This window comes from Anabrus simplex, chromosome 1 (assembly GCF_040414725.1).
Source record: "Anabrus simplex isolate iqAnaSimp1 chromosome 1, ASM4041472v1, whole genome shotgun sequence".
Taxonomy (NCBI): domain Eukaryota; kingdom Metazoa; phylum Arthropoda; class Insecta; order Orthoptera; family Tettigoniidae; genus Anabrus; species Anabrus simplex.
Window position 1 is genome coordinate 822,267,577 of NC_090265.1, and position 16,487 is coordinate 822,284,063.

General features: G+C 41.1%; 1 protein-coding gene across 1 annotated transcript in view; it reads left to right on the top strand.

Moving 5' to 3' along the window:
• The window catches only part of LOC136873843 (beta,beta-carotene 15,15'-dioxygenase), a 169,767-nt gene that overhangs the window by 104,065 nt on the left and 49,215 nt on the right, over window positions 1-16,487 (top strand). Inside the window, exons 2-3 of the mRNA XM_067147122.2 lie at window positions 14,232-14,365; window positions 14,457-14,597. Of these exons, the coding sequence (XP_067003223.2) occupies window positions 14,232-14,365; window positions 14,457-14,597 (275 nt within the window). The remainder of the gene's footprint in view (window positions 1-14,231; window positions 14,366-14,456; window positions 14,598-16,487) is intronic.

The following is a 16,487-nucleotide window of genomic DNA, read 5'->3' on the forward strand; positions in this document are numbered from 1 at the left end:
CTTCCCGCACCCTTTCTCCTCCCCCCGAAACAGTCCCTCAGTGTGCTTCCCTCTTACATCTCACCCCCGTCACCCACACTATATCCTCAGACGGAAGCTCGAGAGTCCGGGTCTTATCTTCAACCTGAAAACATTTACTAGTGAGCTGTGCGCTTTGATGACTTACTGCCGAACAGTCTTCCTTATTGATGAGAATTTACAGTTTTATAATAAAATGCAATTTTATTAGCATTATTCGAGTCCAATATTTGACTTCAAATGTTGAGAGAAAATAAGATTAACTTTTCGTTCTCTAGGGAGGACACCGTCCGGGAGTCCTTAAGGGCCGGCCGCCACTGGTATGGCTTCCATAGAGGTCTGGTGCAGGTCTCTCAATTTGACGCCATAAAGGCAACTTGTGTGTCTGAGAGGATGGGGATGAATTATAACGCTGGAGACGGCATGAACACCCAGTCACCGAGCCATAGGAATTCATTAATGAATTGGGAATCGAACCCGGGACCCTTGAACCTAAGGCCATTAACCATTTAGCCGTGGAGCCAGACACTGTTAACGGTTAACGATGTTCCTAATAGTGAGTGTCACTCCTTACGGCTGTTCTGGTGACAGACATCCTCCTCGGGCTATGAGTCGGTCTGCGAATGAGAAACTTCTTGGCACGCTGTCGCGACATCCTTCATCTAGGTATCTGTCACGTACACTCGTCTGACTACGTCAAGGTCATGGTTAAGCCCATTCACGGATCTACCGAATGACCGAGTGATGGAGAAAGTGAACAACAGTCGATCATTATCGGCAAACATCTATCTGCTTCTAGCGAAATATTCAAGATTATTCATGCCTATTCTGAATAAATTCTGAATACTTTTCTGAAATAAAAGCGAACGGCAGGCTTTTATACAAGTGGAGGTACATACTGTACAGTACTTCCCGCAGTGCACTGGCTCTGCATTAACGTACATAGGGGGCTTGCTGTGGTGTCTCAAGATCGTCGGTTGTAGAATGGGTCTCAGCCCACAAGTGGCCGCGGCTCTACCGTGGCTCTACGCCTCTCTATTCGGGAGACGTTGTGCGTTAGGATACCACCGGTGTCCGGTTGGCCCTATTTGTACTGCACTTAACATCTCTTCAACACGTACGTACAATGTACGCAATGTACACAATGTACGTACACGACTTAATAGATTGAAAGTCGATTACGATTACAATGCGGTCGTGAAAATTCAATTTTCATCAAGGGTCGCTCAAGGCTGAACTTCTCCATCCGAAGGACGAATCACCATGAACAGCTTCATATACCCTCACCCCATATGAACATTGAAGAGAGGTTTGGAATTGAGCCCAGGGTTTTGGCATGCAATCTAGCAGTGGCGGCTGGTGCAGAAAATTAGTTGTGTGCTGTAACCCATCCCCCCTCCAAAATGTAAAAAATATTGAGAAACATACTGGTATGCCTTTTTCAAGTGGCTCTCCACTGAGTTTTCCACACGGAACAAACACGCAAACAACCCCAACACATACACACATTCCTCATAAAAGCTATAAAACTATATAATTAAACACAAATTAACACCTGCAATGGCAAAATATTCACGAACTCAAACACTTGGTGAGAGCGCGCAGAAACAGAACTTCCCAATGTTACCAAAATCATTGAAATAAAACCAGCAACGTCGTAATGCAAAATTACATGTTATGTTTTTATAGTGACATTTATAAACTAGACATTTTTATTAAAGAAGATCACAATATCGTGTCCTTATTTTGACAATATAAAAAGTACATTTCCTTATAGTTCATCGATTTACAAAGGTGGCTATGGAATAAGCAAGTTGGGAGTATTTTATCCTCTTTGGTATCAAAAGACCTGGAGGGAACAGCTCTACAGTATTTTGTTTTCCCGTTTGCTTTGAGCGATCTTCTCTTAAATACTACCGCTGAGTCAAGAGGGCGTCAGCTGTCCTGAGAATGGTTTTCCGTGGTATTCCATTCTCCTGCAGTAAGACGAATGCCAGGACAGTTCTTAGTATTCTTAGTATAGGCCATGGTCACCAACCCTCTCACCTCCGCACATCAGAAGTCAGTTACCTATAGCACGAAGGGGAGTTGAATAATTTCCTATTCTTTGGCTGACGTCTTTTTCAATGCACTGTCTTTGATTGCAGATAATATTTTTTAAATTATTTATTTTTCAAATAGGCAATGTGTTGCAGCACTTCAGCACATAAGGTAGGGTCGCCCCTGCAATCTAGTGATTAGAAATTGTATACCACCACCTGCCGGGCTGAGTGGCTCAGACGGTTAAGGCGCTGGCCTTCTGGCCCCAACTTGGCAGGTTCGATCCTGGCTCAGTCCGGTGGTATTTGAAGGTGCTCAAATACGTCAGCCTCGTGTCGGTAGATTTACTGGCACGTGAAAGAACTCCTGCGGGACTAAATTCCGGCACCTCGGCGTCTCCGAAAACCGTAAAAGAGTAGTTAGTGGGACGTAAAACAAATAACATTATTATTATTATTATTATTATTATTATTATTATTATTATTATTATTATTATACCACCACCTCTCCTATCCTGCAGGCCAACATTAGGATAGTGGGTTTTCCACCAAGAGGACTTAAATCAGCTAATCATGGTGCAAGACCATAAAGATCTGACGCCTTTACGATCATGACCACCAGGCCAGGGTGTGGTAGGGAAGGGAATAAAACAAAGCATTCCTGGTAATTTGCATGACGGCGTTTTCGCTTCAAAAATGAAAAGGTTAGCATAGGATAGGGTGGCTTGGAGAGCTACATCAAACCAGTCTATGGACTGATGACTCAAACAACAACAGCTTTTATGAGGAATGTGTGTATGTGTTGGGGTTGTTTGCGTGTTTGTTCCGTGTGGAAAACTCAGTGGAGAGCCACTTGAAAACCGCATACCGGTATGTTTCTCAATATTTTTTTTTTTTTGCTAGGGGCTTTACGTCGCACCGACACAGATAGGTCTTATGGCGACGATAGGATAGGAAAGGCCTAGGAGTTGGAAGGAAGCGGTCGTGGCCTTAATTAAGGTACAGCCCCAGCATTTGCCTGGTGTGAAAATGGGAAACCACGGAAAACCATATTCAGGGCTGCCGATAGTGGGATTCGAACCTACTATCCCCACCCCCCTATTTTGTTTTCAACAAAACAAATATGTCCTAGGCCACCATAGCTCAATGGTAGACGACGCGAAATCAGGACGTTGTGCGTTCGGATCCCACTGGTGTCCAGTTGGCCATTTCTGTTCTGTACTTAACATCTCTTCAACACGTACTATAATGTACGTAACACGACCTAATAGGTTAAAAGTCAATTTCGATTACAATGCGGTCGTGAAAATTCAATTTTCATCAACTACTTGGACCCTTGTCTATACAGAAGCACTGAAAGCGCTTAAGCCGGAAGTTGCTCTTTTGAAGCTTCTATCAACTATCCAAGTTCTTCCGAAGACCATGTGTGTGTCTGTGTTAGGGCATCAGCCCAGAGGCTGGTTGAATCCTCAAATGATACCACCAAAGGCTATGCAGTTATAGGAAAACCACAAAAACCAATAGTAGCACCAAAATGAGGCAAGATGAGGAGTGAGGTAGTTTGCCATTGCTTTCCTCATCGGGGCAGCATGGTTAACCCTACGAGCAACACCTTTCATAATAATCAGATGCACGGGTTGTGCTCCGAATGTCTTGACTCAGCACCATCCATACCCCAGCAGCTTCCATACTGTCACAGCCGTGGATTTATTTATATCGTGTCAGAAGCATACATAAGTTTAAAATTAAATATAAGGAAAAAACATAAAACATAATATAAATACTTCAATGACGAAGAGCCACATTAAACTATGTGAGCCCAAAATCTTGCGACATCAAGTGCATTTGGCTTCGCTTTAACCAGGTCTTCTGTTGTCTAGCTGAATGGGCATTAACTACATTGCAGCAAATGGGCTGTGGTCTGCTCTTCTCCACATACACACAAGGTACTGATACTCGTACGTTGACTCCTGACGCGCCATACTTGAATTCTTGCTTGCTGCGCTGTTCCTGCAAGTGTTTCGGTTACTCTCAAGAAGCTTTTCCGATGTCAACACCTTTCTCATTTCTTTCTTACAGCCATGGATGAGACTGGGTCTTCGGTGGAAGCTACATTTTACTCTAGCTTGTGCCAAGAGATGGATAAAAAAGTACTATATATCCATCAAGATATGACAGCAGGTTCCATGCAGGTGTGAAAATGAAAACTTACAACCTGCTTTCCAGTCATTGACCGGGTCAGGGATATAATGAATTAAACATATATAGCCTGTTATTACAATCGGGTCGCCACTCCCAAGGTGATTTATTAATGAGTGATAAATGCTATGAAATGATAATGGAGAGTGTTGCTGGAATGAAAGATGACAAGGAAAACAGGAGTACCCGGAGAAAAACCTGTCCCGCCTCCGCTTTATCCAGCACAAATCTCACATGGAGTGACCGGGATTTGAACCACGGTATCCAGCGGTGAGAGGCCGACGCACTGCCGTCTGAGCCACGGAGGCTCCCATGTAGGTGTATCCAGTAAAAATGATTAGGGAAATTTTCTTCGATGTCAGATTAATAAGTTATTTGTAACATGTCCTGTAGGCCTATAGATTAGATTAAATGTAAGAATGCATAAAGACATGCCTAAATCAGATAGGCCTATTCAGTGATAACAATGCAGTAAGCAAGTGATCAGTCCAAAATCACCAGTCATTAAGTTGAAACATAACCAGCTACAGAGAATTCAGCAATCTATCTCCGTGTTGGGTGTTGAACGGGCGTGTTCCAAAGTGACCTGTCATAAGATTTCATTTGTTAACTCAATCCTATGCAAAATATCAGTGCTATACCAGAAGTAAAATAAATGAACAGTTAAGGAAATAAATTACCTGCGTCGGAGTTTGAAACACTATCCCGTGACAGTCTAAAATTTCTTCCACTAAATTGAGTTGCCGTACACCGAGAAAAATGTCTGTTCATTTTCAGGCAACAGTTGAATACATCTGAAATAAGATACAGCATTTTCTCCAGATCACCTGTGATCTGTTATACAATGATATGATGTGTGATCATAACAATATCTCATTTTTATATTCTAAAATGCCTTTGTACTTTGGGGAAGGACCATAAAACCGTCAGCCAGTCTCATCAGATTAATTGTTTACTCTTATTACTATCACAGAATCTGTTGGAGTTTCTACAACACACTGGACACGAAGAGGAAGACACTCTTGGAATGGTGAAGCTTGAGTTTTCATAGTTTTCCACATCTCTATTTTACAGTGTAATACTGTATTGATTTACTGTACTTCTGTTACTCAGTGTCATACAGGGTCACCGAAAAAGTACACCCGGTTTTTTTTAATGCAGCTTCAAGTGGAATAAACATATTGGAACGATTATGGTCTTAAAATGTAGGAAAGAAGGGAGTTGTTTAAGCCCCTGCTGATAGTCGTTGGACTAGTTTCCTGACCTTGACCGGGTGATACAACCCTTGCTATCTAAACTTATTCTAGTATTATATGTAAAATAACTCATTAAAATTTTGTTCACAATTATTTACACTATGTTGAGAAATGACGGTTTCAGCACTCTAATTGTCGAAGTGCTTCAAACAAGTGATCGTAAAATAATGAATGTGTATTGTTATTATATACCTTCTTTCGGTGTTCAGTCTTCAGACCTTTGTGAACGAACTAAGTCCTTCTATTCCTCTATTTGTAATTATCTCTGTGGCTTAGGTTTATTGCACACCCCTCCTTTAAATAATTAAAAAATGGGTCTAAACATCGTAGCATTGTGCTTCCCTTATTGACCACTATTCTCTTAGGTAACCTATCCTCCTCGATTCGTCTTACATGGTCACACCCCAAAGCTGGTTCGCACGTACAACTTCATCTATCGAATTCACGAGTAGCAAAGGCAAATATTGCAAAATATACACGCCCCACGAGGATCGGAGAAGTTCAACTGATCAAGATATTTCGGACAAGAATTTATGGCGGAGACTGGCACTCAAATACTTGAAACAATACCAGACATTGAATCAAATTAATGTCCCGAAATTCAGTGAGAGCATCCCTCCCTTCTCTGTTCACTTCTTTCTTCTCGTCTTTTACCGAGCTAGTTGGCTGTGCGGTTAGGGGCGCGCAGGTGCGAACCTGCATTCGGGAGATAGTGGGTTTGAAGACCACTGTCGACAACCCTGAATATGTTTTCTCGTGGTTTCCCATTTTCACACCAGGCAAATGCTGGGACTGTACCTTAATTAAGGCCACGTCCGCTTCCATCTCACTCCGAGCCTTTTCCTATCCCAACGTCGCCATAAGACGTATCTGTGTCGGTGCGACGTAAAGCCAATTGTAAAATAATATCTTCTCATCTCCTTCTTGTATTCTCCTTGTTGCTATTTGAAGTCTATGTGAACGTGTCAGAATAAATTTCTCGTTAAATGTTATCTGAGTCTTACGATTGGTTTTCGTAAATCCCTCTTCTATGTTCTCTCTATAAGAGCTCTTTTTATAGTTCTAATACACAATATTTTGTTGCAGTATATAGTTAACCAGGATGCGAAGAAATATAGCGATTTTCCCCATGTTGATTTACGTAAGGTATCGACACACGAATTCGTCATGTCCAGCTGACACTGACGCCCCAGTGTGTGCATAATTTTTTCGTGGTCTTTGTTCCGCAGAATGACGTGCGTTGAATTTCTATGCAGCCTTTGCACATCATTGCATGTATGTATGCATATGTGTAGCTTATTAGCGAGAAATGCTGGACTAACACGCGCTATAATGCATTATCATCTGATGACATACACTACGCTGTGAAGTCAAGGGTGCTTGCATGGGATAGCTACAAACATTGCTGTGATTTTATCTTTATTTCTAGTTTGATTTGTTTATCAGTCAGAGTTGATTACCAGACATCGAATATCGAATTCCTTTATATCCGAAGACGCTAATTAAGGCTCCCAAGAGAATACGCCGTTACGAGAGAGACCACACAGACTTGTCGTTGCCTAAGGGTACGAACATGCCGAGTGGATTACTCCTCGTTCAGCGCTCATCACTCCTGTGTCTTCACACAGGAAGCTGAGAGATGCAAAACAAACCCATGCATTTCAATAGTAGCGTTCATGCCGGCACTTCACTCATTCCTCTTCTCTCCGCTCCTCCCTCAAGAATCAAATCGGTTTGATTTTGGAGCGATGTGCTTCTTGAGCGCTGTTCTGTGATTGGTTGGCTCAAGGCCACGGCCGCCTACTCATAATATTATCGGCCTGCGTTCACTGAAGGTAAAATATCCATGTTGAATATTATCTTTATTTCTTTAGTGAAGTGGAGAATAATATTATATTACTACTGCTTACGTTATTGTAATGACAAGTTCTTCAATGCAAATATGACTGACATGATAGTTGCTGTACTTCCGTGATTTCATATTGCCTTCAGTTCCTTTCAGCAAATATTGAAATGTCTGCATTATTCTTCTTCTTTTTCTACCGCCTTTTGCCACACCTTGTGGGGCCGCGGATGCGAACCGTATCACACATCTTGACTGACCCTGTTTTACGGATGGATGCCTTTCCTGACGTCAACCCTATGTGGAGGGATGTAATTACTATTGCGTGTTTCGGTGGTAGTTTGTAGTATGGTGTGTTGTCTGAGTATGAAGAGGAGAGTGATGGAACAAACGCAAATAACCAGTCCCCGAGCCAGAAGAATTTATGTCGCCATTAAAATCTCCGACCCGGCCGGGAATCGAACCTGGGATTCACTGAACCGAAGGGATCAACGTTGGCCATTCAGCCAAGGAGTCGTATACTGAAATGACATTCTTCAGTAATCGTGACATTTCTGTGGGTCTTTCTTCACTTCTTGGTATAAATGATGGAATTCACCCACTCTTATTAATTGGATGTGCGCTGTATCTTCTGTCAGAGCTTGAAATCAAGTACAGTTTGCTTGCTATCATAAGTTCATCATCACTTCTGCTACTATACTGAACTATTATGTATGCTATTTTGCTTTACGTCGCACCGACATGGATAGGTCTTATGGCGACGATGGGATAGGAGAGGCCTAGGAAAGGGAAGGAAGCGACCGTGGCCTTAATTAAGGTACAGCCCCAGCATTTGCCTGATGTGAAAAAGGGAAACCACCGAAAACCATCTTTAGGGCTGCCGACAGTGGGATTCGAACCCACTATCTCCCGGATGCAAACTCACAGCTGCACGCTCCTAACCGCACGGTCAACTCGCCCAGTACTATTATGTATACAAAGGAATATGAACATTTTCACGAAACAAAATTACATTTAAAGAACACAACGCTATCTTCTCGTGAATGCTGCACAATCATAACTGGATGGAAAACGTTTCCTCATTAATGAAGAAAGAACGAGGGTCTCCTACCCGGTATGTGCGCCTTTGAATGATGAGTGATGAGTGAAGAGCACTGCTATGAGCACTGAGTAAAGAGTAATCCACTCGGCATGTTCGTACCCTAAGTTTCCCATTATAACCAGATGGGAAACGTTGATTTCGTGCGCTGTTTTTCCGAGTGACATTTTAAACAAGAGTTATTGTTGTGCTTAGACGAGGAAGAATCAATCAGCAGTGTAACACAGGCAAAGGCGTTATTGATAAATCGAAATGTGGAAGCTGAACTGTATGCAGTGCACTCCTTCAAATTCCGGCCGAGTACCATCGTGATGCTTGAAAAGGAGACATTGTCCAAGGAGACCCAGTGGAGTATGGTAGGAGAAGAGCACAACGTGTGGGATAGATCTGCTACAGACAAACTGAAGCACAGTTTATCAAAGAATCCAGAATTTTTTTTTTTTTTTTTGCTAGGGGCTTTACGTCGCTCCGACACAGATAGGTCTTATGGCGACGATGGGATAGGAAAGGTCTAGGAGTTGGAAGGAAGCGGCCGTGGCCTTAATTAAGGTACAGCCCCAGCATTTGCCTGGTGTGAAAATGGGAAACCACGGAAAACCATCTTCAGGGCTGTCGATAGTGGGATTCGAACCTACTATCTCCCGGATGCAAGCTCACAGCCGCGCGCCTCAACGCGCACGGCCAACTCGCCCGGTAATCCAGAAATTAAAAAAACTAATAAAGTGCGCTGATATAGAGTTCAGGATGAACCTTCGAGCAAACAAATAGAGCGCGCGCTGCCAGCCGAACACGGCGCCAAGATACAAATCAGGTGATGGGCAGCGTACCATCAGCGAAAGGGGGACATTTCAAGGATTCATTGTCGACAAACCAGGCTTGTTCTACGAAATTTTAATGTGTTAAAAACATAAAAAATACGTATTTTCGTTGATGTGATAAGTGAAGTACACTAGTCTAAAAGAATATAGCAAAAATGGTCATATCTTGCTCTGCTTTGTACTCTTCTCCCATAGATAGATATTAACATGTTTACTTGTACCGTTAGGACCAAATGAAATATTAGGCCTAGGTACATATAGTTTAGTTCTGACTTATAACTACATCGTGGACTTATATTACTTCGAACTTTTTTGACATACTCGTTTTTCCTGGTAGCCTACATTTATTTCTGGACCTCACAGCACAGCCGTAAGTCGTGCACCATGACTACACAGCTGAGCCGGATGCCCAGAGATAGAAAGTTCGAATCCCGGTGCTGACTGGCCATCCTTAGAGTAGTGATTTTCCCCGGGTTTTCCAATACTCCTTTCAGGAAAATGCCGGGATGGTACGTTGTTTAAACCCCTCCCCCCACCTACCTGAATCCTAGACCTTAAAAACTAGTTACGCACACCAGGTTATCAGACAAATCCAACAAACACCTAAGTATAAGGGGATGATGGCCAATATTTCCCAAACCACTCAAATGAAGTAACAACAACATAATTTATTTAATGAAAGATATAAATGCTTGGGGAGGGGGAATAACAATGGGTGTGCGTGTGCGCTTATTCATATGTGATAGTGACTGATAACCTAGATGTTAGGTTGTTCTATGTGCGTTCATGCATGATAGTGGCTGATAACCTAGATGTTAGGCCCTGTAAAACAATAGTTATCATCATGCCTAAATGTACATCTGTAAACTAAGTGTGAAGGTCTGTGAATAAGTGTGATGATGGTGATAGCTGATATTTTTAACGACAGAACCTTGAGGTTATCACCTGCATTAAGTATTGGTAATTTCAAAAAAAACATTGACGATAATTATTATAGGTGCAGAGGGGACGATGGCGTTATTATCGGTCACATTTCTTGATTTATAAGGCGTAACCAGCATAATATCGCCATTATTAGAAATTCAGGTTAATTGTATGTTTTGTTGAGTTTATTGTTTGCAGCACTGTGAAAATATTTTTAAAATAACCATAACTATTACGGGGAAAGCTTAAACTTGTGTAATTTTTAGCTAGTTGCTTTACGTCGCACCGACACAGATAGGTCTTATGGCGACGATGGGACAGGAAAGGGCTAGGAGTGGGAAGGAAGCGGCCGTGGCCTTAATTAAGGTACAGCCCCAGCATTTGCCTGGTGTGAAAATGGGAAACCACGGAAAACCATTTTCAGGGCTGCCAACAGTGGGGTTCGAACCTACTATCTCCCGAATACTGGATACAGGCCGCACTTAAGCGACTGCAGCTATCGAGCTCGGTAAACTTGTGTAATTAGGAGACAAGTAACTAAAATAGGTTAACAACGTGAGACCTATTCACGTCACCGTATCGCTTAACTGACACATAAACACATCAGAATATCACACATATAAAATGATAGTTAACACTTTTCATACAAAAAGGAACGGAAATATTCCTAAGGAATTGCATTTATCACCATCGTCAATAGTTTAAATCAATTAATCATAAGCAGCACGCTTAAATCCTGATTTAAAAATACTCCCCAATGCTCCTCTTATGGAAGACCGCCTTGTTTTGCCCTACATCAGCTGATCGCTCAGAGCTTTGGCCGGTAGAAACATACGGAGCGCCCTCTCTATCTACTTCTATGCTCGAAGGGATAAATACTTCATTTTCACCGATGGTTTTACTTGGTGTTAAGCGATCATTTTCTGTTTATAAAGAGTATATACATTCAAAGAAGCAATATCTGACATTTGTTATTGAAATGTTGAATGTAATCAGATACAATACTTTCTGTATGTTACGATGGTAATTTTTATGTTGACAGGAACTACAACTAGGTGAATGTAGGATTGTGTGTGCCATGTGAATTCATGAATGAGCTGAAGTTTGTTTTCAATTAAAATAGCGCTCTTTTGAGGGAGTAAGATGGCCCTTCTTCAACTCCTCCTCCTCCTCCTATTATTATTATTATTATTATTATTATTACTTTTTTGCCTAAGACTCCCTTTTTGCCCTATTTTGATGAAAAAGTTTCCCAGTAAAATCCGATTTCAACTAATTACTAAAGTAGTATACAACATGCTTTTGAGATGTCAAATTTCTTGATTGTTTTCCTTATTGTAGGTAAATGTGTAACATGCATCTTGTTATGTCAACACGTCGTTCTTAGAGGCCATCTTGTGTACACACTTTCATACTGGCTCGTATCTCTCCGGATTCTCGGCAGTTAACGGGCAATTATATGAAATTCTTGTCATACGCCGCCATTAGTCATAGCGTGTGTCGTAACTATCGGTCGCGCCTGGCGGCAGTTACACCTGAAACTATTAACAGATAATAATAGCAGAAACACTTGACGAGTGAACAAACTGTGTTAATGTCCTCCTCCGAAGCGTAACGGTTAGCGCTATTAGTTGTCGTTCTCGCAGACCCAGGTTCGATTCCCAGTGCTGACAGAGATGTAAGAATGGCAGGTTATATAGTGTATGCAGCTCTCCTCTACTGATGATGTGCCTGAAAAGAACTGCACCACCTCGGGACATTAATTCACATTCACATTTCACCAACTGTGTTAATGATTAGGCCAGCCCCGCGGTGTTAACAGCCGAGAGGATTCGTCGTGCTGACTACACGACACCTCATAATCTGCTGGCCTTCGGGCTGAGCAGCGGTCGCTTGGTAGGCCATGGACCTTCGGGGCTGTTACACCATGAGGTTTGGTTTTGGTGTTACTGATTAGACTACCATATAAATGAATGAGTGAGTTAGCCGTGCGGTTAGGGTCGCGCAGCTGTGAGCCTGCATTCAAGAGTTGGTGGGTTCGAATCCTGCCGTCGGTAGCCCTGAAATAGTTTTCCGAGGTTTCCCATTATCACACCAGACAAATGCTGGGGCTGTACCTTTACTGAGACCACGGACGCAACCTTTCGAACCCTAGCCATTTCGTCGTTGAAAACCTTCGATGGGTTAGTGCGACGTTAAACCGCATGAATTAATGCTCCTGAAGGGACCAGAATATCATTTCAGGTAGCCTTTACAAGAAAAAGACATGTGAATCACCGGTAGTACATATCTGGCTTTCATCTTAGCTGTCATGTTCCACCACTGGTGCACAAAAAAAATTAATTAATAATAATAAAAATAGACGGAGAAGCTCCGGAAATATACTGTCAGCGCTGTCAAAAGGACGTATCTCTCTTAGATCTACTGTAACAGTACGTAAAACGGAACAGTTTGCTTACAGCGGAGAGAGAAAAACTAACATTGAACTTCGCTGCGAACGTGTTAAGGCCTGCACGCAAGACTGCAAGTTGTGTAAACGCAGTGTCCAAAAAAGGAGATTCTTCTTCTTCTTCTTCTTCCTTCCTTCTTCTTTCGTTTCACTCACCTTTGGGGTACGTTGTATCAATCACTTCTTTGCGGGTTGTTCTTAGTATCCAGTATTTTCTTCATTCTTTCTGATCTTCGTTTCCTCTCGTCTTCCGAGAGGTTTGGCTTTTAATCTATATTTGTCTGGGAACCTTATATTTTCGTCTCCAGTTATTACTTTATCTGTGCGATCGAACAGTGAATTTTCTTTAATTGTTAGTTCTTCTAGGTCTTTTTTAGTTTCTTTAAACAAGTTGGGTTTTGTTTCGCTCTTACGGAAGCAGTCAAAGATTTGTATGGTTAATCTATTAGAGTGCATTCTGATAAGATGACCGTAAAAATGTATCCTTTTTCGCATAGTATCTGAGAGTTTTTCAATTTTTTAGTAGAGCGTTTCATTTTTTATGTATGTTATCTTATTGTCCTGAAATGTTGGTCCTATGATCTTTCTTAAAATATTTTCCTTTCTTTTAGTTCGAGTTTATCTATCTGGTCTTTAGTGTTTTTGCTGCGTATAGTGCTTCTGGTTTAATCACTGTTTTATTATATTTAATTTTGGACCCCCATGAAAGAGATTTCTTGTTGTATATTTTATTATTATTATTATTATTATTATTATTATTATTATTATTATTATTTCTTTCTCCGTTAGGTCTTCCAGGGACCACGTGACAATTTCAATACATCATCGTTTGTTGCTCCTTCTTCTTCCTTCAATACCCCTTCATCTGCTCACTATGTTTCCTTTTCCTCTCCTCGTACCATTTTGAGCCTGTTTTCTTTTCCTTCCGACTTTGGAATCTTTCCATTTTTAACACTTCTTTTTCTAAAAATCTCTCTCTCTCTCTCTCTTGCTGCTTCTTCTCTTATATTGTTTCTTTCCAAATCTTTCTTGACGTCATGAATCCAGGTTGTTGTTCACTTCTTGTTCCAAAGATATTTGAAAATCGGTTTGGTTGACCTGTTGTCATCCATTCTGTATAATAGTCCAAAAAATATCAATCGCCTCTTCCGCATTGTTTCTGTTATGTTTTCTACGTTTCCGTATAATTCATAATTACTTCTTGATTTCCAGAGTTCTGTAATTCTTAGCGGACTGAGTATTTTCCGTATAATTTTTCTTCTCAGTTGGCTACTTCTAATTTATTCATCTTGTAATCCAGTAGGCTACTAGACATTCACTTGCGTATACGCCTAGGCATTCCGGTTTGACTACTGTGTTGTAGCGTTGCATTTTGAGGTTTTTAGATAAACACTTTTTGTTGTAGATATTCCTAGTTATACCGTATGCTCTTTCCATCTTGTGTGTACTTTTTTCTACAGAGGACTTTCCCAAACAATTTCCTTGAATTGTTTCTCCTAAATATCTCAATTTCTTTACCTTCCTTCTTCGACCAATTTCTGTTATTAGAAATTCTGGAGCATTTTTTATATCTATTATTATTTCAGGCCAGATACCAGCATGGCTCCAAGGAAGCTTCATTCGCCTTGGACCTGGAATATTCGATTTCGATGATTTCGTGATGAACCACTGGTTTGATGGATATGCAGTCGTCTATAAATTCGATATTTCTAATGGAAAGGTAAGCATAATGTTTCTAAAAATAGATTTCCCTGAAAAGCTTTTACAATAAGGCTATAATTTATTTATCAAAAAATGATTGTGATTTCCAGGTGAAATTCTGTAAAAGATTCCTGCAGTCAGATGCATACAAGAAAGCAATGGCAACTGGACGACCAGTCTTCACAGAATACGGCACTAAGGCGTACAACGATCCTGAGAAGAACTTATTCTCTCGTATAGTTTCCACATTGGTAAGTTCATAGTCAGAATAGTGCTAAATGAAGCTTTTATACTTTGACACATGTAAGACACTACCGTCACAATAATCTTGAACAGTGTGCACTAATTTCTTCTTATTTTTCCTAGGATCACTCATTAAATTATTCCGACACTGCAGGGGACACAAGAATGAAGGCAGCCACATAATAGGTTACGGATACTCTTTACAGCGATGTTTATACAGAGTATATATTATCAGCAAAATAATTCATTATCACGATTGATCACCGAGCGAGTTAATAACGCAGTACGAGTTGCAAATCGGGAAGCAAGCATTCGAGAACGTCAGCCCCATGTCAGTAAATTAACCGGTACGTAAAGGAACTCCTTAGAGACAAAATTCCAGCACCTCGGCGTCCCCAAAAACCTTAAAAGTAGTTAGTGTGACGTAAAACCAATAAAATTATTATTGTATGATTAAATTTAGCTGGCCCCATGGTCTAGGGTAGCGTGCCAGTCTCTCACCCAGAGGCCCCCGGTTCGATTCTCGCCCAGGCCAGGGAATTTTACCTAGACCTGAGGGTTGGTTCGAGGTTCATTCTGCCTACGTTATTACAATAGTTGATATCTAGAAAATCAAGAAAGACGGCTGGGTGAGGACTACACGAGAGGGCACATGGATACTGACATTCTGCGAGTCGGAGCGTGGAATGTTAGAAGTTTGAATCGTTGTGATAGGGTAGGGAATCTGAAAAGGGAGATGGATAGACTAAAGTTAGACGTCGTCGGTAGAGGCGGAAAACTATCGATAGTGCTATCGATAGCGACCACTATCGTCTGACATCGATAGTCAGTTGCCTACTATCGATAGTCAACGATAGGTTTTTTCGTTATTGGCTTATTTTTCGCACTAACAGAAATTGTACAGATGTTTCACTGTTTGGTAGTAACTTTAATATACCGGTTTAAAATTGTGAACTTCATATATAGATGCCCAAAAGGAAGATACCTGACGTTTGGAAATGATTTAGGCGTAGTGAGGATGACAAGTTAGCTAAGTGCAATGTGTGTAGAATACTGTAATAGAACCCCTACAACAGAATATCCGTAAATGGAATGATATTAGATCGTTCAGTATTTACACTATTACATTTTTTCCACACGAATGTATGTGCTACTTCACCATTGTTTCCGACAAAATATCTTCCTCACATTCATTAGAAATACCAGGTCATCATGCGAAAAAACATTATTACTACTATCAGAATTACCAATATCATTTAGAGATTCATCTTTGATGTAGGCGAGTCACTTATTTTGTCGTCAGACAAACATTTCTTCCTTTTCGCGCTCGCCATTTCTGTTTACCTTGTCAGCTGGTGAGTCAAGAGATTGTATAACTTATAGGCGAGAGAAGATAAGATAAATTTTAGGCCAAAGGCTTCACGAAAGCAACTGAAAACTCTCCTGCCATCCGTTCAGAATGCTGTAAAACATTTTTCCAAAGATATTACTATACCCGAGAAAATGTCGGGCGATCGCAAATGAATACTGCAGCTGAACGAGAATTTCGCGGGCGGTCAAGTTATGGGCAAGCGCGTGCAGCTCGAGAATGTCTCGGACGTGCCACTAAATAGATTTATGAGTGATTCCGATTTGAATTTCTGAAATTACATAGCATGAAATTGTTGTAATTTCTATGATTTTTTTTTTTTTGGTGTGGATTGTGTTCAGTGAATGCCCTATTTTCATGCATAATGATATGATTCGTTCCACTTTTTGAAAACTATCGATTACTATCGGAAAATATCGATGGCGATTACTATCGATAGTTTGCCACCTCTAGTTGTCGGTGTAAGTGAAGTGCGTTGGCAGGAAGAGCAGGATTTTTGGACAGACGACTACAGAATTATCAACACAAA